The sequence below is a fragment of the Falco punctatus genome (assembly GCF_963210335.1).
Source record: "Falco punctatus genome assembly, chromosome: 20".
NCBI lineage: Eukaryota > Metazoa > Chordata > Aves > Falconiformes > Falconidae > Falco > Falco punctatus.
This window is the reverse complement of record NC_137600.1, coordinates 1,130,752-1,154,555: the sequence shown is the minus strand read 5'-3', so window position 1 is coordinate 1,154,555 and position 23,804 is coordinate 1,130,752. Positions and strand designations below refer to the sequence as shown.

At 48.0% G+C, this 23,804-nt stretch overlaps 1 protein-coding gene across 11 annotated transcripts in view; it reads left to right on the top strand.

Annotated features, from left to right (window-relative positions):
• Window positions 1–23,804, top strand: part of LOC308055734 (tetraspanin-15-like) — a 100,558-nt gene that overhangs the window by 33,821 nt on the left and 42,933 nt on the right. For 4 of the 11 annotated variants that reach the window (XR_013924601.1, XM_080370077.1, XM_080370072.1 and 1 more), the window contains 2 exons: window positions 18,374–18,444; window positions 18,816–19,052. Coding sequence is in view for 10 of the 11 variants with exons in the window: in XM_080370077.1 (XP_080226203.1) it covers window positions 18,374–18,444; window positions 18,816–19,052 (308 nt within the window). In the remaining variant the exon portion in view is untranslated. The other 7 variants (XM_080370078.1, XM_080370079.1, XM_080370075.1 and 4 more) reach the window with 6 other exon arrangements.

Genomic DNA, 23,804 nt, shown 5'->3' with positions numbered 1-23,804 from the left:
CCACTAATACTGCTGTGTCTCTGAAGCTGCCTGCAGCAGCAACGAGGTACTGGAGGAGTCCCTGATTTTGGAGCAAGAGGAGAAAATAACTAGGATTATCCCACACCCGCCCACTCCCCAAAAAAAAGGTAAACCCCACACTAGCAAAATAAAATACAGGGGTTTGTTTGCTGCTATGCAAGATAAGCAAGGGAAGGAAAATGTTGATCCTGGAGGAACAGATAGCAGGTTCCTGAGCCAGCCTAAACTTCTAGGGATGGGCTTGATGTAGCACCTGGCTGTGAATGCTGAAATACCCTCTGCCTGGGCACAGGCTGCTGAGCAGCCCTCTCCTGCCTGTAGGCAATTATTTGTTAATTTAATCCAGCTTGTGTTAATTTTGCTGTTAACTTTAAGGGCAGGTTCTCACCAGCAACACTTGACTTGGTCCAGAGCGTCTCCTGCTGAATTTTCTTTTCAGTTTAGCTTCCCACCTCCCTGAAAGATGCCTTGGGGGCTTCGTTGGAGGGTTCGCTTCTCTCCATCCCATCTTTTGCTTGCTTTATTCTCCGTTTCAGGTGGAAGAAGGCTCAAACTTAGGCTGTTTTAACTGTTATTTTAGGCTTGGCTATGCCCAGCCTAAGCAAATCCTTTGGCTGTGTGGGTGAATAAGCTGTCTTGTGCTCCTCCGAAGCCTTTGTGGAAGTTCAAAAGCCTTTTCCCCAGCCCCAGGCAAAATGTCTCTGCTTTGAACTTCAGAGCTGGCAGTGCAGCAGCTCGGGGGTCTGCAGGGCTTTGACTGCGGGCAGGATTTAGGGCATAAAGCATTTAGCCTGGACCCAGGGGTAGCTGCTACCTCCCTGCCTTGAAGGTCCTGGCTCATTGGTTTTTAAGCCAAACCACTTGTTTTGTGGTTACTGGGATGGAGATGAGCCTGGACCAGCCCTGACCTCTTGGAAGAAGAGCTGATGGAAGGGCAATTTGTGATGGGAATGGCAGTTTTACTCTTCCTGGCAAGCTGCGGAGAGGAATCTGAAGGACCAGGAGAGGGAAGGGCCACCCCTTGCCCCTCTCTGTTAGCTGGTGATAGTGCTTAATGAGTTAAAAAATTAATGGGATCAAAAATAGCCTGCATGCGGGTTTAAGGGGTGAAGGAGGTGGAGCTGGTGCTTCTTTGGCAGATGCCCCAGTGGCCAAACCTCCTCCTGAGTTTTTTGCCCCAAATAGGAAGAGCAATTACTGATGGAAAGGAGAAGCGTAGGCAGTGTTTGCATTGCCCTGAGTGCCGGGCTCCTCCAGGCAGCTCGTGCTTCTCCCCAGCAGCTTGCTCCTTAATTTCTCCTTCCTTTTTTGGAGCCTCCTGCTGCTTTTTGACACATCCTCAGCCTGAAATTGCTGAAGCCTGGCGCAGGTGTCCTAGCAACGTTCCCGGCCTTGCAAGGGGTGGCTGGTGGTAGCCCAAAGCATGGAGAACCTGGCTGTGGACACCCCGGAGCAGCCCCCTTGGAGGTGTGTTTCAACCCTAGGGGAGGTGTGTTTTTTCTTCTTTCTCCCCTCAAAAAAATCTTCCAGGAGCTGAAAAGTTTGGGCTTGTCCCACCTCTGTGTTGTTGCACTCGAAACATGGATTTGGCTTTGCCTCTCCAGCTGGGTGCACCCCTGGGAAATGGCCTGTTGGGATGGATAAGACCCTCTTGGGTTTTAAATGGGGGGTGGGTGTGGGGGTTGGCATTAGCCTCTACACAGGAGTGACTGGCCACTGCAGCTGGTCACCATGGCGAGGGTGATCAATGCAGTAGATGAGCTCAGACTTGGTGTCTTCTGACCATGCTGTCCCTGGTGGTTGTCTTAATCTGCGATGTTTTCCCATGGTGTTGGATTCTGGGTTAGCACCTGAAAGCTGAGCTGTGGGGTTTCTGCATGACTTAACCCCCTGTGTTTCCTCACCTCTTCCTCCCCCTCCACCCAGGTTTCCATGCTGAGGCCAACCTGGAATGCAGCCCTGCGGTATCTCCTCCAGGTTTGCGGCTCCAGATGTGTCACCTTTTCCATGGGAGAGCAGCTTAGGGGGCCTTGAAGGACCCATTCAGATGTACATCGTTAGATGGATGGGCTGAATGGCAATGGGATTGATAGTGTCCAGCTCCAGGGAAGCTGATTCCAGCTTTTCCTTGTGAGGACTGCAAACCATCTGGGTGGGAAAGGCTCTGGAGATCTCAAAGCTGGGCTGCTTAGATAAGCTTGCCTGAGTCCATGTCTCCGTGGCTTTGAGCATCTCCAAGGACATCAGTTTCCTACCATACTGGGTCCCTGTTTGAGCATCCTCATGCTATCGGAGCTGGGAAAATTAACAATATCCCACTGGACTTTCCAACTTTGCAGCCAAGCTACCTGGTGGCTCGTTGCGACACCCAAGGGTTGCTTCTGGGCTGGGAAATGAGTGCAGCAGAACATTGCCAGCCCAACGCGCTGTTTTAGCAGGAAACCTGTCTACACAGCTTTGAAGGGGGCCGTAGAGATGAAAGGCTCAGCCAGAGACTGGCACTTTGCATGGGGAAAGGAAAGTTGGGGAGAAAAAAGCTTCTTTTAAAAATTATTTCCCACCCCCCCACACCCCCCCAGCTGGAAGTGGTAACACCATCACCCAGCCCGATGCCATGGAGCTGGGACGGCATAAGGAGGTCACTTGAGAGCAAACACTTGCAAATACTATATCAAACTAGTTCACTGGGAGTTTTGTGGCTCACTAATGGCTTGGCTCTAATAAACTGCGTGAATTTAACAGTGAGGTGGTAAAGTTTATTAATACTTCATGCCTGGGGCTGGTGAGCCCTGGCAAACTCGATCCAGGTGACAGCTGCGGAGGAATTTGTTTTGCAAACAACTCTTGTAGCTCCGGTTTTTGCTTGCGGTGTAAAAGACGGCAGTGATGCTATCTTCATGATATTTTTGGTTAAAAATGATCATCTTCTCCAGTACAACCTGCTTTGCTAGCTCTCCCTAGCTGCCAATGAATTAATGAGCTGGCCTCTAAACCAAGCAGTAGCTAATTAAGCTATTTTCAATTCCCAGAACCTCTTAATTCACCCTCTTTGCAAGGATGCAACATTAAGTGGGATTCAGATTGGCTTTTGCCAGAGGACTTGAGAGAGGTGCTTCCTCGCAGGAGCCTGTTTTCATATACAACTTCAACCTCCTGACCCCAGAGGCTGGAGGGAGTGAGCTATGCAAATAAAAGCAGCAAGACGTGCTTTTAGCTGAGGCATACAACGCTTTCTCCCGGCCTTTTTGTATGCAAACCACTGACTTGTGTTTTAATGGATTTTTTTTTTCCCCTCTTAATGCATGTGGTTTAATTGGCTGGTATTGTTCTACCCCAAAAATAACCGCAAAAAAGCCCTTCTGCGGCAGAGCCATTGCGCACGTGTGTTCTGTCACCAGCTTGCTCGCCTGGCTGGGACTTCTCACTGTTATTTCATGGTGGAAATACTGAAGCTGCTGGGAAACAATCTTCTGGGAGATAAAAAGGAGGGTTTATGCCAAGCTGTTAGGGAAGCGATGTTTGCTATGTACACCCTCAGTCTGGAGGCACCAGCCTGGAGGGGATCTGGGGATGTGTGTGGGAAGGATGCTGTCCTGAAATTAAGGCTAAACAGCCTCAAGAGAGGTGCTGGGACTCAAGGAAGAGCAGAGCTTTGGATGGGTTCGTGTTACGGAGCTTTGAACTGCAAAGATGATGAGGCTGGAGGCATAGCCCTGTGCATCGTGCGTTTGGAGTGGACTAGTAGCAAAAGATACATGTGGGTTGGAAAGCCTTTCTCTCCAGCTGAGCCTTAAGTGGATAAGTCATAAAGAAAACTTGTCCAAAGTGTTTTAGCATGAGCTAAACAGCATCTTGCTCTCTAGCTGCTTCCAAAAAAGTGGTTAATCTATTTTAGCTGTGGTTGTTCCCTTCTTTTCCTTTTCCCAAAATGCAATTTGTGCTGATGGCCATAAATAACTCCAGCCTGAAAGGTGGTTGAGATCGTCTAAGTGCAGCTAGGGGTGTGTTGGCCAAATTGAATGAGAGGTGAGCAATTGGTTTGGGTATGAAAACTCTTGCATTACAGCTCTGAAGTCAGTAGAAGAGAGAAAGAGGAATAATTCTTGACAGCAGCTGATGGGGAGAGAGGAATTAGTGCTTGAATTGGCAATATGAAAAGGTGAGGAGCCACTGCAGGGCAGAAAAGTGTCTCGAGGAGGAAAATCAAGTGGACTTTTGCTACTGGAAATTAAATTGTGGGGGTTTTCTTTCTCTTTTTTTTTTTTTTTTCCCTTGTTTTTTTTTCTTCTTAAAATCACTTCTTGGAAAACACAAGGGAATTAGAGGTGACATTCTGAAGGCGGAAGGGTCTGGTGCAATAAACTAATTGAGTCAAAAGGTATGCAGCTCATACCAACGCTCGTCACTATTTAGTTGAAGGCACAAAGCAGTGCTCGGTAGCTGGGGGGACAGTTCTGCTCCTGATGCTCTACAGCTGCTTGTTTCTGGCATCTAGAGCCATGTGCACCATTGTCTCTGTGCCACCTGCCCCAATTAGTGACTATCTTTGTGTTGGGAGCAGGGAGGAAACGCTTTCAGAGTACAAAGTTGCATGCAACGGCCAAATAAGTGCGTGATGCCCACGGACGTGGGGGATTTGGGCTGAGAAGGATGGAGGATCGCTCGGTGGCGCGGGTGCTCGCGGTGCTGCCATTGGCACGCTCCTGCTGGCTTTGGTGTTATCGCCGTTGCCTGCCAAGACCGACGCTCTGTGTTGTAACCTCCCCAAAAGCCCAACTGGCAGTGGTTTGGGGGTTTAAAGCATGCTGAGCAGCCCGGTGGCTTTTGTTGTGTTTGGCACCCCATGAAGCTGCCTTTAACCCACGCGATCCCGGGCTGGGTTTACACCAAGGGTGACCTTACCTTCAGCCACCTGAAAAAACAAATCTGGTTAAAATGGTGCTCGTTCGGGTGCATCAGCCTGATGGGGCAAGTTTTTTTGGCAAATTAGCCAGGCTCCTTGTAGGAAAGTGTCTGTAGAATTAAGGAAAGAATAAGAAATGCGTGATGTGATAATTTTTATTTATTTGCTGGCCTCTATTCTAGCTTCTCTGTAAAGGAGAAGCACCTCTGCAAATCCTTTTTCTTTTCCCCCCGCTCCCCTCTTTCAATTTTTTAATATTTTTTATATTACCATATTAATATATACTGTATTATTATAACAATACGGTAGCCGCTGTTAGAAAACCACAACAGCTGCTCTTAGTGGAGACCACAAAAGGTCAGTGTATGACATCAAAAGTGTTATGGAGAAACTGGTCAGATTAATTTCTACTGATGGTTAAGCTTAAAAATATCGACTCTACCTCTGACAAGATAATTTTACTGTTTTTAAAAGGACTTGTGATAAGGAATTTAATCTTTTTAAATGAAAACCAGGCTGTTCTCTTAAGCATACACAACATTAAGTGAGACTCTTACTATAGACTGGAAAAATATGCCAGGGACAGTCAAAGTCAATGCAAAATAACAAACAGCAAGAGGTAGCAGGAAAAGAAACAGGTTAAGTGCAGCTCTGGTTAAATCCGTAGCAGTTCTTCACATCAGTTAACGGCTCAACGTGGCTGTCTTTGAGGTGGGAACTTCTGGGACTTGGTCTCGTCTTGGCTGTTACCATCTTGATGAATTCAATAACTTGTAGAGGGCTGGGGGGAAACAAGAGCCCCTCTTCCTGGAAGCAACCTCTCAACTAAAGCTGTGAGATGCAGGAGCCCAGAGGTCCAGGTACTCTTGCTGGAAGTGAAGGCAGCTGTTAAAGCCCTGCTTCTGAGAAGCTTTTTAATCTCTCTATTTTTTTTTTTTTTGGGGGGGTGGGGTGTTTATCCCTCATGAGGGCTCTTTTGATAGGAAGGTGTCAGGTCCTTCTGAAAAGCTTGAAGCATCGCTGGTCATGACCTCTGTGCTGGTGTGCAGCAGCACTGGAGAACAAAGAGAATATGAAATTATATCATTTTTTTTGTGCTTAAAAAGAAATCTCAGGTCCTGTAGTCTTGGTAGCAAGAGCTACAGCAACAGAACCCCAGGCGAAGCACGAGTTTATTGATATTTTCCCTGTACTGGATGCCCAGGGCATGTTGGAGAGCATGTCCTGGGCAAGGTGATCTCTGGGATTTTGGGGTGATTGCTACAGCTTTAGCAAAGCTGCTTTTAATTTCCAGGCAAAGGACTTCTGAGGTCACTCAGCAGCTGTTTTAACCCACTGCTGAGGCAGAGGAGGAGCAACAGACTGGGCAGGAAGACTTAAGGGGTGCAAAAGCAGGAGGTGGTGCAAGCTTACCCTCGCTAGTGACGGCATCTTTATTGAGAGGTCACTGTGTCTTGCAAACTCCCGCCTTCAGCATCGACAGAAGGAAAAAACCTCTCCAATTTGGCTTCAGCCCCTTCAGCGGTTGGCTTGCCGCGTGCCTCTGCTGCTCTTCTTGCTATAACTCTTCGTTTATGGCGAGAGCACCGTGTGTTTCCAAGTGTTGGCCTTTTATTTATTAAATGACGGCTTTATTTCGACCCAGCAATGTCTGCCAAAAGTGCTCTAAATGAAGAGCGGAGATTATCCGTAACGCAAACAGCCCCGCTCTGGAGGCTGCACGCAAATGAAATGAAGTCAGCTAAATTGGATGATTGCTCTAAGCAATTTAAACCCAAATACATCTTGCTGGGGTTGCATCTCTTCTTTCCTTCTCTTGGCTGTGTTTTTTGTTTTGGTTTTTTTTTGGGGGGGGTGTTGACTTGTGCATTTGCAAGCATATGCTTCAAGATAGTGTGTTTCCAAGTAATTAAAAACCCGTCAGGGTACGTGCCTCACCTTGGCTCATTGCTGGGATGTTGCAGGGGTGGAGGGGAAAGAGCCTGGAGCTGGTAGGAGGATGCCGAGTCTCCTGGTCTTGCTGCAAAGGGAAATCTAGGGATAATTTGGGGGTGGATTTTGGTGTTTGGGCTCTGTGCAAATCTCTGGCTCCACACACATCTTCCCTAAGCCATTTGCAGCTCCGTTCCTAGAAGTGCAGTGCAGTCACTGGGTGGTTTGAGTGTAGCAACCGTTGCTTGGGCTGGGTAGAAATGTTTTGGGTTTTAAGCTGCACGGGGGTTTGCTCGCTGCTGGCCAGCATCCTGCCTGGAGCGTGCCAGCCCTGAATTCCCATAGAAAACAACGGGTTAGTTAAGGCTTCCTGCAGCGTGATGATTATTATTTTTTTTTTTTTTAACTCTTATTTTTCTTTTTTGTGGTATGCCAAAAAAACCCCAACTGGTTATAAATAGTTGACTGGTGCAACTAAAGCCTGGGATTCCCTCCTTAAAAGCATTTCCTAAAGGCTTTTGGGAAATGGCCAAATTTTAAATGTGCTGGGTGTTGTCAGACTAATGTTGTGATTTCCAGGCGGGATGTGCTTTGATGTGCTTTGCCCTTAAAAGAAAAGGTGCCTGTTTTTATTTTTTCCCCCAAAGGGCAGTAGTGCAGAGGTGCTGTCCTTGGAGATGCTGCCGGTGGCGTGGGGGACAGCAGAGATACCTGTAGCTGAGTTTGCATTTTCCACCTAATTTCAGGATTGTAACGAGTCCAGGAAATGAGACTCTGTCTTCAGTGAAAGCTTGTGGCCCACGTGGCTGGAAGAAAAATGACTTGAAGCCACACATTTGTGTTCTGGGGGCGGGGGAAAGGGTAAAACAAACCTTGTGCTCCGGGAATCCTTATGGCTCGTGTGCAACTTCACACCCCGTTAGTGCAAGTTTTTGCAGAGAAAAGGCTGTGGTGGCTCGCACACTGCTCCACCAGGGCTGGGGGGTGGCAGAGGGGACCTGCTCCCACCTCAGTGCCACCCTGGGAGCACGCAGGCTTTGCCTCCTCTCTCTCTCTGCGCACGCTGCCGGAGAAAGAGCTTGATTAGATAATTGTATCATGAGCAGCTCCGACAACTGTCAGGATGGATAAAGCTCCTGAAGGCGAGAGATAGCAAAGACCTCCATTATTTCCCATGGATTTTGAACCTGAGAAAGGCTACTGGGATTGGTAAGGATGGAAGGGGAGGTGGGAATGGCCGGGGGCGGGAGGTGGCGGGGGGGGGGGGGGTCGGGGGGTATTGTAGGCAAGCACAGTCATCTTCTTGTCTTCCACGTAAATTTGGACTTTAGAGGAAGCACGGTTGGCCAATATCGCATTGCTATTCGGATCCCTTGGTGCCACACTGGAGTGTCGGGCCAGCAGAGCTACTCTGTCCTTGGCCAAAACTGCCTTTAATTCCTTTGTATGCAATTAGTTTATTTTTTGTCCTGATTGGGTTTCTCCCTGTGGTGGCTGGTTTTCCTGCAACAGATGAGTCAGTTGTGCAATGAGTTCATGCTGAGAACGGTGCTGGAAAAAAACACGTTTAGGGCAAAATATCCTTGTAAAGGGAAATGACGGCTGGACCACCTGATCCAGCACCCATTCAGGATTAGGCAGGATGCTAAAATTAATAACAACCTTTATTTTTCTTCAGGAAAATAGGGTTTTGGCATGCCGTGCACCTTGCACACGGAGCTGCCCTTGCAGCTGTGCGGTGCTGAGCTCGGTGGCTGTGTTTTATCCGGCAAGGTTTGGTTACTGCTGACGTAGGCTTGCAGCTCTAATTTATCTTAGTAGCTGAAGTTTTCATCCGGCTGGTCATTAATGGCAATTAATACTCTCTCTGGGTACGGTGCCTTTGATGGCATCCCCCCTGCCCCGGATAAACCTCTGCTATTTAACGCTACACTGTGGTTTTCTATCTACAACTAATTTTTCTTCTTATCAGGGATTTAATCTCTGGCAATATGGCTAAACATACGTTCAGTGAATTTGTCCGGAGGCTTATCAGAATTTGCTATTTCCTGGCTCGTGCAAGAACTAAGGATTTATTTTTATTTATTATTATTTTTATTATTCAAAAGCCCAGCTAGAGGAGGCAGCTCTGGGTACAGGCGCTATCGATCCATGCTGGGTTGCAATGAAAGGGGAGCGCCAGTGGAAAGGCTGCTTGGGCAATTTGTTTTGTGTTCGGCATTTCAACCTCGGATAGTAAATGCTTCTAAAGCTCCGTCAGCGAGTTATTTAGTCCATATTTTCCCAGCTGCGTGAGGTCTGTACTTGCATCGATCAAATGAGTGTCGCCGACTGTGCCGCAGGGATACAGAGCGGTGAAGCTATTGCTAGAGCAACTGGTGCAATTGTTTTGGGGGGTAAGAGGAAAAAAAAAATCTTAAAGAAATGAAATTTAGCTCAATATTTTGAGGTTGGAATTCAAGTCTGGGTGATATTCAAGTGTGAAGGGAAGGAGTAAGGCTGGAAGGTGGCTCCAGCTCTTGCAGTCCCGCGTGCTCCCTGCCCTTTAGGTGTGGAAGGCGTGAGGGTTTGGGGGCAGCAGGTTGTCAGTAGGATAAATAATGCTTTTTTTTGTCATCTTTTTTGCCTGATTGTGCTGCTTATGTGTTCTCCTCCTGGCACAGAGTCTGTGCAGCCTGTGTGAACCCACTCAACCACCTCTGCAGAAGGGGGACGGTGACCGAGCGCTTCCCTCCTGCGTGAGCTTCAATCTGCAGTAGGAACCGGTGCCCCTTAGAGACCGGCCGCTAGTGTTGAATTAAACTTAATGATGCTGCATACAAAAATGGTTTTAAAATAGCCAAGTGATGCAGTCCAGGGGGCTTTTTCCTCACTGGAGCCAGTGGAGGACAGAGGCTGCAGGAAGGTGACTTTCAAGGGAGCATGACTGGTTTTAGCAATAAGCTATTTGGTCTGAATTTCTTCATGCTTGGCCTGAAAATATTTTGTAGCGTGACTGACACATCTAAGGAAGCAGCAGCCAAGGGATTAAAAAATATTTATGCATTCACTGTAGAGAAATTGGAGTTGGCTGTTAACCTACGCTCAGCGCATGGATGCTGGGCATCTCTGGATTCATGTGCTTTCTTGCTCTCCCGGGGACGTGTGGATTGATAACAAAATGTAGTTGTTCATCTGGGGCTTGGGTGCACACAAACGTGCTTTTTGGTCGCCCCTCAGAGCTGCCCATTTATTTTTATTAAGTTTTTATTTATTTATATTTGGGGCTCCAAAGCTATACAGGGGTTAAAAGGCACTGAAAAGCGAGTTGATTCTTTATTACTTTTTTTTTTCCACTGCTCTGCTGTCTCTGAGCAGGTTTTCATCTGTGACCACCAGAAAAAGCATCATTTTGGAGGCAGAATAAATCTTACCTATTTATTTGGCTGACAGAGGTTCTCTTATTTCCCCTGATATATTTTTCTTCCCGCTCCCACCCCCTACAGATGTTATGACACATTTCTGGCTGTAAGCCCTTTCTCTCCCCAGGATATCAAATGACTGAATCTTGCTACTACTTGGTGCTAAGAGGAACTGTTGAGAGTTGGCTTTGTGCTGGCTTTTAATAACGTGTGTGAAGAGATACAGCAACTTTGGCAGAACAGCATCACTCAGAGATGATGATCTTGGGATGGGATGGTGGAGTAACACCTGTAGGTCCGTGGCACGCAGAGATTTTGGATCTGCGAGTAAAGTCTGGCAGACTTATAAACGTTTTGCATTTGCAACTGGTACCAAAATATGCATCTGACTCGTGGCTGGGATTGTTTTCTACCATGAGATGATGGCTTGTGGTGGCTTTGGATGCTCCTCCAAGGTGTGTTAAAGGATCTGGTGCTGGCGGCAGGAGGGAGCTGAAGCCAGGAGGATTCTGTAGTGGGAGGTGTTGGGCTCTTTTATAGTTGTGCCTTGTGATGGCTGGAGGCATAAACGCCTTTAAATCCACCTAAGGATCACGTTTTTGGGGAAGAATAGTCAGCAATGGGTTTATTTCAGCCATTGTGTGGTTCTACTCTTATTCTGAAGCTCCATAATGATTAATACCTGATTCTGATCTTGTTTTTCCCTGCTTTTCATCCTTATGGCTGAGTTAACATCATCACCATTGCATCCAAGACGTGAGGTTTAGTGCCAGAATGTGGAAAAGACCTAAAAAGACTTTTTTTTTTTTTTTTTTTTTTTTTTTTTTAAAAAAAAAGCTGTTGAAGTGGCATATCTGCTTCTAGGTCTCAAGCTCCTGGGAAATGGCAAAGCCTGGGAGCTTTTTGGGTAGAGGGGGTGATTAAAGCCAAGCTGTGTTATTACAGGAATGTAAATGAATTGGCTGTGTAGTTACAGGCCACGGGGCTGTGCATCACCTCGGTGAAACGTGCTGCTTCCCTGAGATCCTATAGAAGGAAACTCAGCCCTGAAGCCCTGGGTATACAGAAGACCACTGAACAGGGCTCTGCTCAACCCAACCCCCAGTTCCATGTGTGGGTTTCCAGTTTTTTTGTTGGAGGAGCTCAGCAAGCTGGGAAAAGCTTTTCTGGGTATGCACAGGTAGTGATTTTTAAATTTCTCTGTAGGTTCTTGCTTTCCCTATATCGCATCCTCTCCTGCCAATGGTGGCTTGGGGCAGCAAGTCCTTGTTGCTAATGCTGGGCTACCTGGATCCCTGATATACTCAGGAGTATTTTTTTTTTTTATTATTTCTTGAAGTCCTGGGCATGAGAGCAGGGTTGCGCAGCTGGGCTGAGCAATGCTGATTTATCATCAGGGCTGTAAATCAGGCTTGTGGCTTAGGGAAGAACCAGAAGCTGCTCTGGCGTTTGAGCCAGAGGCTCAACATCGAGGCGTTTTATTGCATTAGAAGCTTTGTTTTTCTCCGTTGCCATATGAGGGGGTGTGCCGGTCCAGGGTTGGCCGCATGTTGGTGGGAAGGAGCTTGGAAAGAGCCTGTGTTTCCTTACAAGCCCCAATCTCGATGAATTTTCTCCAGTTCCCAGGCTGTACATTAGCAGCTTAACCACGCGTTAAGCATGTGAGTTACAAAATCTCTCTGGAATATCTGCTGTGACTTATTGCAGAAAGATGCGACCCCCTCCGCCACGCCGGTTGACGTTGGATCTCTCCCACCCATCGCGATGGTGCAGTCGATCCTGCTGCAGAGCTTTGGCTGGAAAAAGCCGAGCAAATCGCAGGAGGGATGTTTGCTGGGGATAAAATGACGGCTGGTTGATCGTGGTGGCACCCGCTCTGGGCAAATAGTAACAAGCTCAGGATCTTCCAACAAGTTTGGGTTTGGGTTTTGTTTTTTTCGTTGTTGTTGTTTGGTTTTTTTTAAAGCAAATGTGCACCATTAAGGCTGGGGGGAGGAAATGATCAAGGAAAATACATGCTCAGAATAATTTGTGGATAATTAAACTCATCTGACTCCTCTTGAGAATGGAGGGGGAAGGTTGTTTTTCCTGAAGCTGCTGTATGATTTCTACAGCCCCGTGGCTTTATTATTTAGCATATTTAGCCAGGTATCTTATGGCAGCGGATTAAACATCCGTGGCAGAGAGTAAATCTGGGCATGGGAGTGAGAAATGGATGGAGCAGGAAGATTGCTGCACCTCCATCCATACTTCCCAGGCACAGACCACGGGGCCGAGGTGCAGAGAAGTTATTTTTAGGTTTTAGTTATTTTTACTGTTGGGAACCCATGGAATGAGTTTATCTGCTGTGGGTTGATTAGCGAGGCTTTTTAATGGGGACAGCTGTGGCGACTCAGTGTTTTGGAAAGTCTTTGGGGTTGTGGCTTCCCAGTGGGTTTTACCCCGTGCTGCAGGGAGTAGCTTGCTAGAAAATGGAATAAAATTCCTGTTTTCCTGAGGTCTATGAACTAATAAATCTCTAAAAAAAGCCAGGAAAAGGTGAAGCTGCCATCTATGAGCTACAACTTCATCTTCATTTTGCAATTTTAACTTCTCTGCTGGCAAAACCTGATTTCTTGGGGCTATAAGCCCGGCAGTGTCTGTACCCTTTGGCATGTACTAGCCCAAATTATAAGTGATATTTTGCTGAAGCAGTATCTGTCAGATGTCCCACCATGTCTGTGTGGCTTTGGGTTGTTGTTTGTTTTTTTTTTTTCCCCTGTGTTTTTCTTTTTTCTTTTAACCCAGCTGAGCTCTGTGTGTTTGCATCCACCTGCTTGGCTGCAGCACTGAGGCTCTGCGGAACAAGTGGCCAGAAAGGAGATGCCAAAACAGTTAAAAAGCGAGGAAAAAGAAGTGACCCCAGTGACTGGGGCCTTCAGGAGCTGCAAGGAAGGAAGCAGAAACTCTGGGCATGTATGAACCTCACAAATACCCGGCAAGAAGGCAATGCTGTCCACCTGCTCGGATTAAATTGCAGAGCTTTGAGCTGCGGAGGCTGGGAGTATCAGTCCCTTCCCAAGGGGATAATAAAGCAGGTTGGTGGAGGACTGCTCTGTCCCATGCTATTAGAGGTGATGCTTTGCAGATGAACACTGACCCAGGAAGATGCTCGAGTGTGATTGAACCGCGGGAGCGAGTGACTCCTCTTCTCCATATTGCTTTTCTCCCCGTCGTGGGCACGGCGGCTGTAGTGAGCCTGGCACCTCTGAGCCCTGCTCCCTAGCCCTCCTCATGTAATCAGTGTTTTACAAATCAGAAAATTGCACATTAATGCTTTGGTTTTATTCCTGCTCATCGTTTTCCAGCCTTGCTTGCTTATTATCCTAACTCCTTGGAGCGATTTCTCCTCCCACCCCCCTGCTGCTTACTTTGTTCTTTTATAGCTGCCGTGCTCACAGTCGAAGCAAACCAGCTGTGCTGCGGTTTGCAGCGGTACAGATTAACATTTTCTACTTTAATCACTGCCTGCCTGGGAAGAAAAAAAAAAATAAATACAGGCCAGGTTGTCAATCGAGTAATGCAATTGCACCGTGGAAGGTCTTTTTCATTTGCTGCTGGGTTTAGGAAACACGTTGGTGCTTTTAGCTGCTGCGGGGGGTGGGTAGCAAAGCCAAGGGAAGCACGTAACGTGGGATCTGGTGCTTGGAATTGATGTGCAACACATAGGGTTTCATTTGGAAACCTTGGTTTCATTTATTCATGGCCCAATAAAAAAGAAATCACTCCTGCATGTGGCTCGAGCGTGGGGTGTAAAAAGCGTGCGGGTAATTTATTTTTCCAGCAGGACAGATGTGGTGTTGGAAAGACCTGGGAGAAGGAGGGACTGGGACTTGCTGTTGCCTGTGAAGATGGAAAAACTAGCCCTGAGAATATATCCAGGGAGGAAAAATCTTGAGATGATGAGCCTCTGTGCTTTTAAATGAGGAATTCCTACTAGTGGGAACTTTGCAACAACAGAAATGACAGTGCTGAAGGGCACAGGTGAAAGTGGCGGAATAAAGCCTCGGAAATCCCATATCAAAGCTTGCAAATGGGGCTAAGATTAGCACAAATGTTTGCTAATGAAGTCGCAAGGATGAGTAAAATTTCAGGGGTTTTGTGGCTCTGGTACAACAGGGAGTAAAACCAAACTCTGCGCCAGCGAAGGAGCAGTGCCATGGTGTGACAGCCCCAAGCCGAGGCAGTTTGTCAGTTAAACCCTTCTTGCTGTTCAGCTGCAAAACTTTTTTTTTTCCCCAGGTAGGATGTTCACCGTGGCTTGTTTGCAAAAGGAGAGCGGATGAGAGAGACAGCAGCGCTGCTTTTCATGCAATTAAATGTTAAATTAGTTGGCAGGAGCTATAATTTGCGTGCTCTCGTGTCTGGCTGAAGAAGGATGGAGCGAGGCTGCGGTGTGCGGCTGTTTCCCTGGCTGGGAGCTCATAGGATGGATCCCGTCCCTGCAGCGTGCCTGGGGTGAAGTGCTAAACCTTAAATTAGCACTTTCCAATCTTAACTTGGCTCTAGGGAAGTGCAGCAGAACCCTGTGAAAAGCCTCACTAATTAATTTATGTAGTGGGCCTCGTTAAGGCACTGAACCCAGACATGGAAGCAGCAAACGCTGGCACTTCCCTTAGCCTTTCCAGCTGCAAGCTGGCCCTTACTGTCCCATTTAAATGAGTTTTGGAGCCGCTAAGGGATTTTTTTTGGCTAGCCCACTCTGGGGTACAGCAAAGGGACCCCTCAGGCTGCCCAGGTTGGGCAAGGGGCTGGGGAATGGGTGAGGAGCAGGCAGCCTGCAGCAGCCGCTTCCACCTAGCAGCTTAGCAAAATCATTGAGTGGATCTCCACCAGGTCCCAGATCTAGGGGTCTTCTTGGCCGTGAAACCCGTCTAAAAGGTCCCCAAACCCCTTTTTGCCCCTCTGGCTGCTTGCACAGGACTCGTATCTGCTTATGTATGGGACTCCTCTTGCATGGGGGCACCTGGGTCCCCCCAAAGCACGAACAAATCCTGCTTAAGGTCCTTTCCATACTTCTAGGAGGCAAAATTTCATCTGCAAAGGTAAAAGGCTTGTCAGTGATTTGCAATTAATATGCTGGGAACCCCTGCTCAGGGGAAGAAGCAGCATCTTTATTGAAGGTGCTTGGTATGCCGGCTGCATGCGGAGCTGACCGAAGCACCACCGAGAGCACATTCATAGCACAACTTGGTACTTTGGAGGGTTTGGTGTGTTTTCCTGCAGCCTTAGTTTTTGGTTTTATTGGTTTGATATTGCAAACTTTCTGCCTGTAAAGCCAGGAGTGATCTGTAGGGTGGGACGGGAGTTCCCATCCTCCGGGCATTGGAGGGGGACAGGGCTCTGCCGATGGAAAATCTCCCTCCAGCAGCAGCATCACCCCCTCAAATGGCTGCAGACCCCCAGATTTTGGCCACTTGATGTTGATGTTCAGTGGTTTGAATTGTCTGGAGCATTAAACACTGGCTGAGTCATTTCTTCCTGAAGTTAATGATTGCCTGGGCCTGATGCTGCCAGCACTGGCATCATGTTAATGATTAAAACCCATAAATAAGGGCTTGCTCGTTCCCTATGTGCAAAGCCACTCTACGACCTTCCCGCAGCCTTGCTGGATGGGGCAAAAAAAAAAATAAAATTCAGGAATAAACCCCACCCTGATCCCATCGCCCTTCCCGCTCCCTCCGTAACCAAGAACATCATGCCGAAGCGACGTTAAATAGACCAAAGTTTCATGTTCTGTTTAAATTTGTACCGCAGAATTTATTCCACTCAACATTAAGCTTTTTAAAAGCTACGTCTGCCTCTCCCTCGTGTCCGGCAGGGCTTGTGCATTATCTACCCATTAGGGTAATGTTAGTATAAATAAATGGATGATTTAAGGTCGGCTCTTGTCCGCTCATCTCTGAGTGCATCTCTCTGCAAGCAGCAAAGGATCCGTATGCATTTGCACTGTCAGAGGAGTGCTTATTCTTTATCATCCCTTTTGCAGAAAGGAAAGCACGGTAGAAAATGCTACTTGTTTGGAAAAGTGGGGAAAAAAAATAAATTAACCCCCCTCTGGATGCCTAGTGAAGGGAGTTTTCCCTTGCTAGGGAAAATGCTGAATTCCTGCTGGTGCTCCCTAGGAGTGGGAGCTGGGAGGAGGACTTGCTGCTGCATTTATAAATGTGCTTTTGTTGGAATCAAGGAATTTTGAAGAGCTATAAAAAGAATTCCCAATTGATATGTGGGATTGCTGTGTCCCTGCACCAGCAATCTTCCTGGCCCGAGGTCTGATGTGCAAAAATCTGCGCGGTGGAAAGCAAATCTGTCCTTTCTTGAGCATGTTAACGGTGTTGTATAGAAGTAGCGGGAGAGTTTTGTTGCAGTTCCAATCCCTGCAGGCACAAATCTGGGTGGTTTTTTTTGTTGTTGTTTTTTGTTTTGTCTTTTTTTTTTTTTTTTTTTTAGGAATGACTTGCACAGCGTAATTAACTGCTCATGGACTATCAGGTGTAAATTACTGGCTGATGGAGAAATGATGCTGGGGAAGAGCCTGTGATGTGCTCGCGGTGTGCATTACATGATTTATACTGCTGGAGGTTTGGGGGTTGCCTGGAATCCGGTGGAGAAGGGGAGAGAGCCTGAAATTACGGGCAAAACCTTGGATGAACCAAAGTTTTACGGTGAATCGTTCTGTTAAGCGTGGCTTCAAATTAACGTGAAAACTTTAGGCCACGTTGAGCGTTATCTATAGACCCGATGGTTTAAGTCTGGCTTAAATCTGCTGCTTTGGCCACCGGTTAGCTGTGTCACGCCTGGGTTTGTAGGGAAATGCTATTTCTCCCTTGCTCTGCTGCACGCTAAGTTGACTTCTGAATTAAAGCGCAGACAGCATATTATATAAATAGATGAACGCACAGAGGTTTAGTAGTCAAGTGCCAAGATTTCTCCGTGCAACAAGTGAAAAAGAAGCCCAGCACCCCCTGTGCCAGTGCCATCACACTTGATAGAGATTAGACAACCAAGAGAAAAGTCGCAGGGACAAGCAGGTATTTTTATCTTTTTTTAATTGACTGTTCTCCTGGATGCAGCATCCTTCAAAAAGGGAAGGAAGGGTGGAGGAAATACATCGTGCATCTCCCCAGATGCCTCTTGCTCGGTGTTGGGGTTTCTTCTTCCAAGCAAAGGTTGGTAAAAAGAAAAGCTCTGCGCTGGCGAGGCTGTCGCTGTTTTCTTCCCTTGCACGGGCATTCACAGCACCGGCTTTCCTGGGTGTTAGCAAAATGGAAAGTGATGGTATAAACCAGGCTCCAAAGCACTAAAAGTTCATTTGAAATTCGTTTGGTTTTTTTTTTTTTTTTGTTTTGTTTGGTTTGTTTTTTAAATGGGGAGGAAAGTTGACTGCTCTTTGCTCGTCGAGTCTGATCGCAGCCAGCTGTAGCTAAATTGTGTCCAGAAATGTCATTTTGAGGATGTTTCACCCCGTTGCCATACCATGAAGTGTAATATTCTCAGTGTTTGGTATCTGCTGGTCACTGAAACTCTCATCCCATCTCTGCTCTCACCCTTGCAGCTTATAAAGTAAAAGCAAAGGGAATGTGATCTCTTCTGCTGCGCTGAATGACTCTATGTCTGCTAAAAGCTGGGTAAATACAGCTCCCACGTCTTTGGGTGCAGCCCTGAGTCACTGTTGTTTCTTCAAACCCTGCTTCAAATTCCCCATTTGGCCACCCCAGAGAGAAGCAGGATCTTCCTCCTGAGAGCTGGGGTTTCCAAACATCTCCCAGGCCATGAGCCGCGGCACAAGTGATGCCCCTTTTTCTTCCTATTTCAGATCCGCAGCGAGTCAAGCTGCAGAAATTAAGGGTTCCCCTTGGTGCTGGGTGCCCCTCGGCATCATCACAGACCAGCTGCAGTCGCCGCTTTTCCAAGCTCGTCTTTTTGCTCTTTTTATTAAATACCATTTTTACACTTTCTAGCGCTACGTACAGCCGTGGGGTCTCCCGGTGCTGGTTTCTTGCTCCCCACACCTTTTCTTTCAAGCGTTACACCACGTCGAGCCTGGGTGTAATAATTTCTTTTTCCTTCTTCCTAGTTGCACGAGCACCAGGCGGCTCAAGGCGGTGTCGAAGGGGAGGCGTTGCACGCAGTAGGAAGCGGCAGCAGGTAAATTCGGACATCGCTCTCCAGTCCTGCTCCGAGCAGCTGCCTGGGCAGCCCCTGGCCTGATTCTTGCTGGATTTTGGGCTGCTGCTTTACCCATTGTTACTGCAGGATCGCTCCCAGGATGGCTGCAGGATTGCAGCGAGCTCTTCCAGCACGCTGGCAAGGGCGCGAGGCACCGACGGCAACGCGTTTGCTGTTAATGATTTGCTACAGATCCACCCCTGCACCAATTTTGGGGCTAACTGTCAGAGCAAACCTACTCGAGCCGAGCTTTGCCGTTGCTCTCAGCAGCCAAACCAAGCAACAAACGCAGCAAAGGGTTAACGCTGGCTGCTTGTGCCTTCCCTCTGATCGCTCTCCCCTCCTGCCAGGCGGAAGTTGGAGCGATCAGCTCAAGTTCAAGGCTCGTCTGTGTGCATGTGTACGCTCTTTCAGCTCGGCAGCGGACACCAGGAGCCGGCCGGAGCAGGGAGGATCTGGCAGGCAGCAGTGAGCAAACCCCTCTCACCAGAGTCGCAAGGATGGCCCAAGCCTCCGAGTGCCGAAATTCCCACTTCTATTACTACAGCATCAAATTTGCTTTGTCCACCTATGCCACCCTCTTCTCGGTAGGTGCTTCTCTGTCCTTCCTGGTGTTTCCCCCCACCATGCTGCCCCTGTGGGTTCGATTTGACTTTTCAGTGTCAAAATTTCCCCTTCCCAGGCATCAAATCTTGGTGGGAAAACCCGGTGCCATGAAGCCCCCCTTGCTTGGCACTGGCTGGGTCCAAAATGGGCAATCTTAGGCAAAACTGTGGCTTTCGGTGCATTTAAGAGCATTTCCCTGGGTCTACCCTTCCCCAGAACTGCTCTTGCAAATCCCCGGTGGCCACGAGTCACATTTTGAGGCGTTTGGAACATAAACAAGGAAATTTAATGTTTTTACCACCCAAGCACCCGTCGGGTGGTGTTGCCAGCCAGATCTCCCCTGCCCGCCTCTGCTGTTGCCTTTACGCTGTTCAACAGGGATGAGGCATGAACGCAGGCATCGAGTGGCAGGTATTTGAGCCCGGTTAGTTATTTTAAGAGGAAAAAATAAAACTTTCTCTTAAGCAATTTTGAATCACTGAGCTATGGTTGGGGCAAGCCTTCCCTGGCACCTGGGAGGTGCAAACCCATGGCAGAGCAGGGGAGGGGGAAGCAAGCAATTCCCCTTCCCTTTAGGGTCTGTGCATCCTCAGTTAACGCATGAGAGATGAAGTTAGCATCTTCCCAGGGTTAATCTTGCATAATCCAGTCCATATTTACAGATATTTCCTCCTGAAGTTGAAATAATCCTCTTTGCCCCGTGCGTGGCTGCCTGCTGGGCGTGTGTAGTGGTATGCATCCCTAATTGTATAGGTGTAATTGCAGAAATTTCTGCGTGAGTTCCCAGGCAGGCTGTGAACGGTAAACGGGGTACAGGCAGAGTTTGGAAACGCTTTTTATTTCCTTATTTATTTGTTGGTTTTGAGGAATGAGCTCACTGGGAGGGCAGTGCTCACCCGCACTAGCTGGGGACAGCGAACCCCGTTGTCTCACTGTGCTGAATGACTTGTGCCCACACTGGGGTATTAATGAGAATAAGAAAAAAGAGGGTTTTTTTTGTAGAACATCTCACAGATTTCCTTGTGGCCTGCTGGATAGGAAGGCTCCCAAGGGTAGAGGAGATTTCAGTATGTCCTGCAGTGTGGGCAGGACCCTCATTGGACTCTTACTGCACCCATCCAGACTGAAAAAAAATATCCAGATTTCTTAACTTGTTTGGGGCTGCAGTGTGAATTTTTGGGGAAGGATAGTGCAATATTTTTGCTTGCCAAATCAACCTGCAGAAAAACCTGTCACTGTGGCTTTGGTTTCTCAGAGCCGAGTTTTGCTCGGTTTGAGGTTTCCCCAGATGCCTTTAAGCAGCTGCAGGGATGGGGAGGAGGCGCAGGGTGGTTTTTTTTTCTCCCAGTTAATCCAAACTGAGATCAGGGTTGCAAGCGTAGATTAACGATGAGGCAGCCTCGATGCCAGATGCTTATTAATGGCTGGGGCATTTTGGGGTGCTCAGTGGGGCATCCTGGCAAGTCCACCAGTCAAGAGTAACTCCCAGCAACTGGAAAATAGCTGTAAAAAAGCCACTTTGAATTGCTCCGACCCAGCCTGCCTTCAACCCTGGGACAGTCCTTGCGTGGGGACATTGTCCCATCGAATCCACACGGATTGCGCAGCTCCTGTGAGGTTTTCAGCTGCCTGACCTACTTCTGGCCTCATTTGCACATGTTGCCGCCGTATTAATTCAACGGTGCTGCCAAACCTTTCAAAGCCTCGTTAACCAGACGTGACCGGGGCTGAGTTTCTCTCTGGCCAAATGCATTCATTAAAAAATGATTGTGTAGGAACTTCTCACTGGTGTTGCATGAAGGCTTTGAAAATTTAACATCCCTCCCTGAGAGTAAAAATTCAGTGCAAGAAGACTTGAGTTGGTTTGCCATGAAGGATCAAGGAGGTTTGGGTTGAGATGCATCACGGTTTGCCAGCGTAGGGTTGTCCCAGCCTGCAGAAAACTGGTGCTAGTGCCGCTAGATCCTTTCCAGTACCTTCAGATAATGAAAACACTTATTTATAGGTGGGAAAATCAGTAAAGGAGCGTGGGATAAGCCGGAGAGTGGCTTTATACCCAACATGGAGCAGAAGGGCAGAAAGGTTCAAGCATCGCGGGTTGGACCGGCTGGTTTTGTACAGGTAGATTTAATCATTGTTGAGGATTCAGCAGAGCATAGGTTTGAAGTTTTCTTTTCAAAAAGAAATGCTGCTTTCCTTTTCTTACTTTTCCATAAAAGTCAAAACTGCTGGTTTAATTGACCCTTATAAAAGCATATTTTTTACATTCCTTCGTACTATCAGCAGTTAAGCATTGTGCAATTTGTTAATCATATTATTAATCCTGTGCTTCTAGCTTTTAATGTCTAAGAGCATTCAGTGCATTCTATATCACAGTTTCTTGCCTGTATGTTGGGACAAAACTTCCTGAGGAGGAGCAGGAGTGCTCTGCCGGCTAATTTGGAGGGAGATGGCTCTTCAAATCTGGGAAGAACGATTCTGTGGTGAGCTGGGGATTTGAAAAACAAGAGTTTTGCCCTTAGTTGGCACCTCTGGTCATCTTGGATGGAGAACAAAGTGACGCCCCGTTCCCTTTTCTCCTCCCCGGTCCAGTGCTCTGACTCATGTCATCTGGCTGCTGGGGTCTGCGTGGGCTTGGAGCCACCGTCATCGTGACTTTTTGGTGTTCCCAAATAAGGAGAAATTACTGCCTCGCGTTAGCGTCGCGTTGACTCATCCAATTAATGCCGATCACCCTGGAACGAGCCATGCCTGCCGCTTGGCCCTTGGCAGCCTTTGATGTCGCGCTGCTTCGGCCGCGTTAACATCCCCTTGGATTCGTGGTACCTGCTTGCTCGGCGTGTGGTTGAGAGTAACTCCTGTCACTTGGGTCTTTTGGATCTTGGGCGCGGGGCTCGTGGCATCTCTGGGATTTTTAGGATGGGGTAGGGCTGTGTATGTCTCTCGTTAGCACTGGTAGGACTATGCGTGTCTCGTTGGTGTTGAGTGGCTGCCTCCGTGCCCAAGCCAAGTCATGCAAGGATGGAGAAGCAATTACAAGCACCACAGAGCCCATGGCTCCAAGAGAGCTTTGCAAACTCCTTGTCTCACCTGTGGGTTAGCTGCGGGCTCAAGCCACCTATTCAGCACCCTTAAACCCTGCTGGCATCATCAGAGCTGTGGATCATACTATTTTCTGTTCATTAATTGCCTTTCCATCCCACTTCTTGACCTCCAGGTCTCTAAACAACTCTGCGATCAGTGGGACAGTGATTTCCACCTTTAGCTCTTCTTCCCAGGTCCTCAGCTCCCCACCCCAGCCTTTTCCTTGCCATTAGATGGAGAAAAGCCTGCAGAGGAAACCCAGCATCTCTGCTATCCCACGAAGAAGAGAGGAGGTTGGAGCGAATCAGCTTTGGAAATAGGATGCAAAGGTGGGGAAGGGGCTCGGGCAGACCTGCAGCTCCTCATCACCCCGAGAAAAGTGCTCTTTACACTGTCAGCTTTTGCAGAATCCCCCCGAGGACTGTCGAGTTGTTTTGCTTCTTGGCGCCAGAGCCAATTTGAGGGGGCTGCACAAAAGCCTTATCGCAGCGTGGTGCGACACGTCGGGTCTTTCCGAATCCATTGGGAAACAGCCCCATGCTTAACTGCGGCTTTGGAGGTTGCTAAAATCCTTCCCAGGGAGAAGGGGTTGGACATAGCGACTTGTACCAGGCTAAGAAATCCAAGTTTGCTATTTTATCTATCCAGGAGTATGGGAGGGAGGGAGGAGAGCAAGTCACGGGGGTCCTTTTTGGAGTGGGAATGGAGGTTGGACACCCCGGGGCGGCTGCTCGCTACCTTCCATCTCCTGCCCACTCAGCCCCCACAAACTCCAAGAAGCACTAAAGCCAAACAGGGCTGAAATTAAAACCAAAGGTGATTTCTTGCCAGCTTTTAAGAGGACAATTGATGCAGGACGCCTTCACCGCAAGGTCTGATGGAGCTGAAGCCGCCCCCTTGGCTTCCCCCATGGTGATGGTTCCATCGTACAGTTATTATCCTGTAGAAATGAGGTAATCATCCTCTCATTAGAGGGTACTTGCAGGTTTGCTTTTTCTCTTAGATGCATTGCAGAGCAGTTGTAATTAGCGGCTGCTGTCTATCCTGGTGTTTGCGCTCTATTAAGGTGATCACTGGGCAATTAACATGTAACTGCAGAGGATTTACCAGCAAACTTCATTATGTGCCTTACCATGTCATCGAGTGTAGGTGGTAGAAAAGGGATGTGATGCCAGGAATCAAAAATATCCGTGCTGATTGAATTTGTAGCGCATAAACAACCCCCCCTGCCCCCCCCCCCCCCCTCCCCGCAGCGACCCGGTGATGGAAACCAGGGCAGCCAGGCTCTGCAAGGGGTGGTGCAAGGTTCTCCTGCACCTCTTGGTGCTCTTCTCTGGGTTAAGGGGGGTGGGCTGATCAGTTTTTTGATGAAGTTATTCCCCTCGCAGTTTTTTACGGTGCTGTGTAAATCCTGGCAAAGACTTTGACATTGCCGGTTTGCTCCAAACCCATCATTTTTTCACAGAAACGCTGCTTTTCAGGGAATGGCTGGTCTTTCTCCCCAGCTATTTATTTTCCATCCAAATCCCTCCGCCATCCATCTTGCAACAGCAGCGCTCCCTGCTCATCCTTCCAAGCAAGCCTTCCTTCGCAATCTGCCTTTGCTGGGAGATGTGCCAGTGTATCCATCCCTTTCCTCGAGGTGTGTG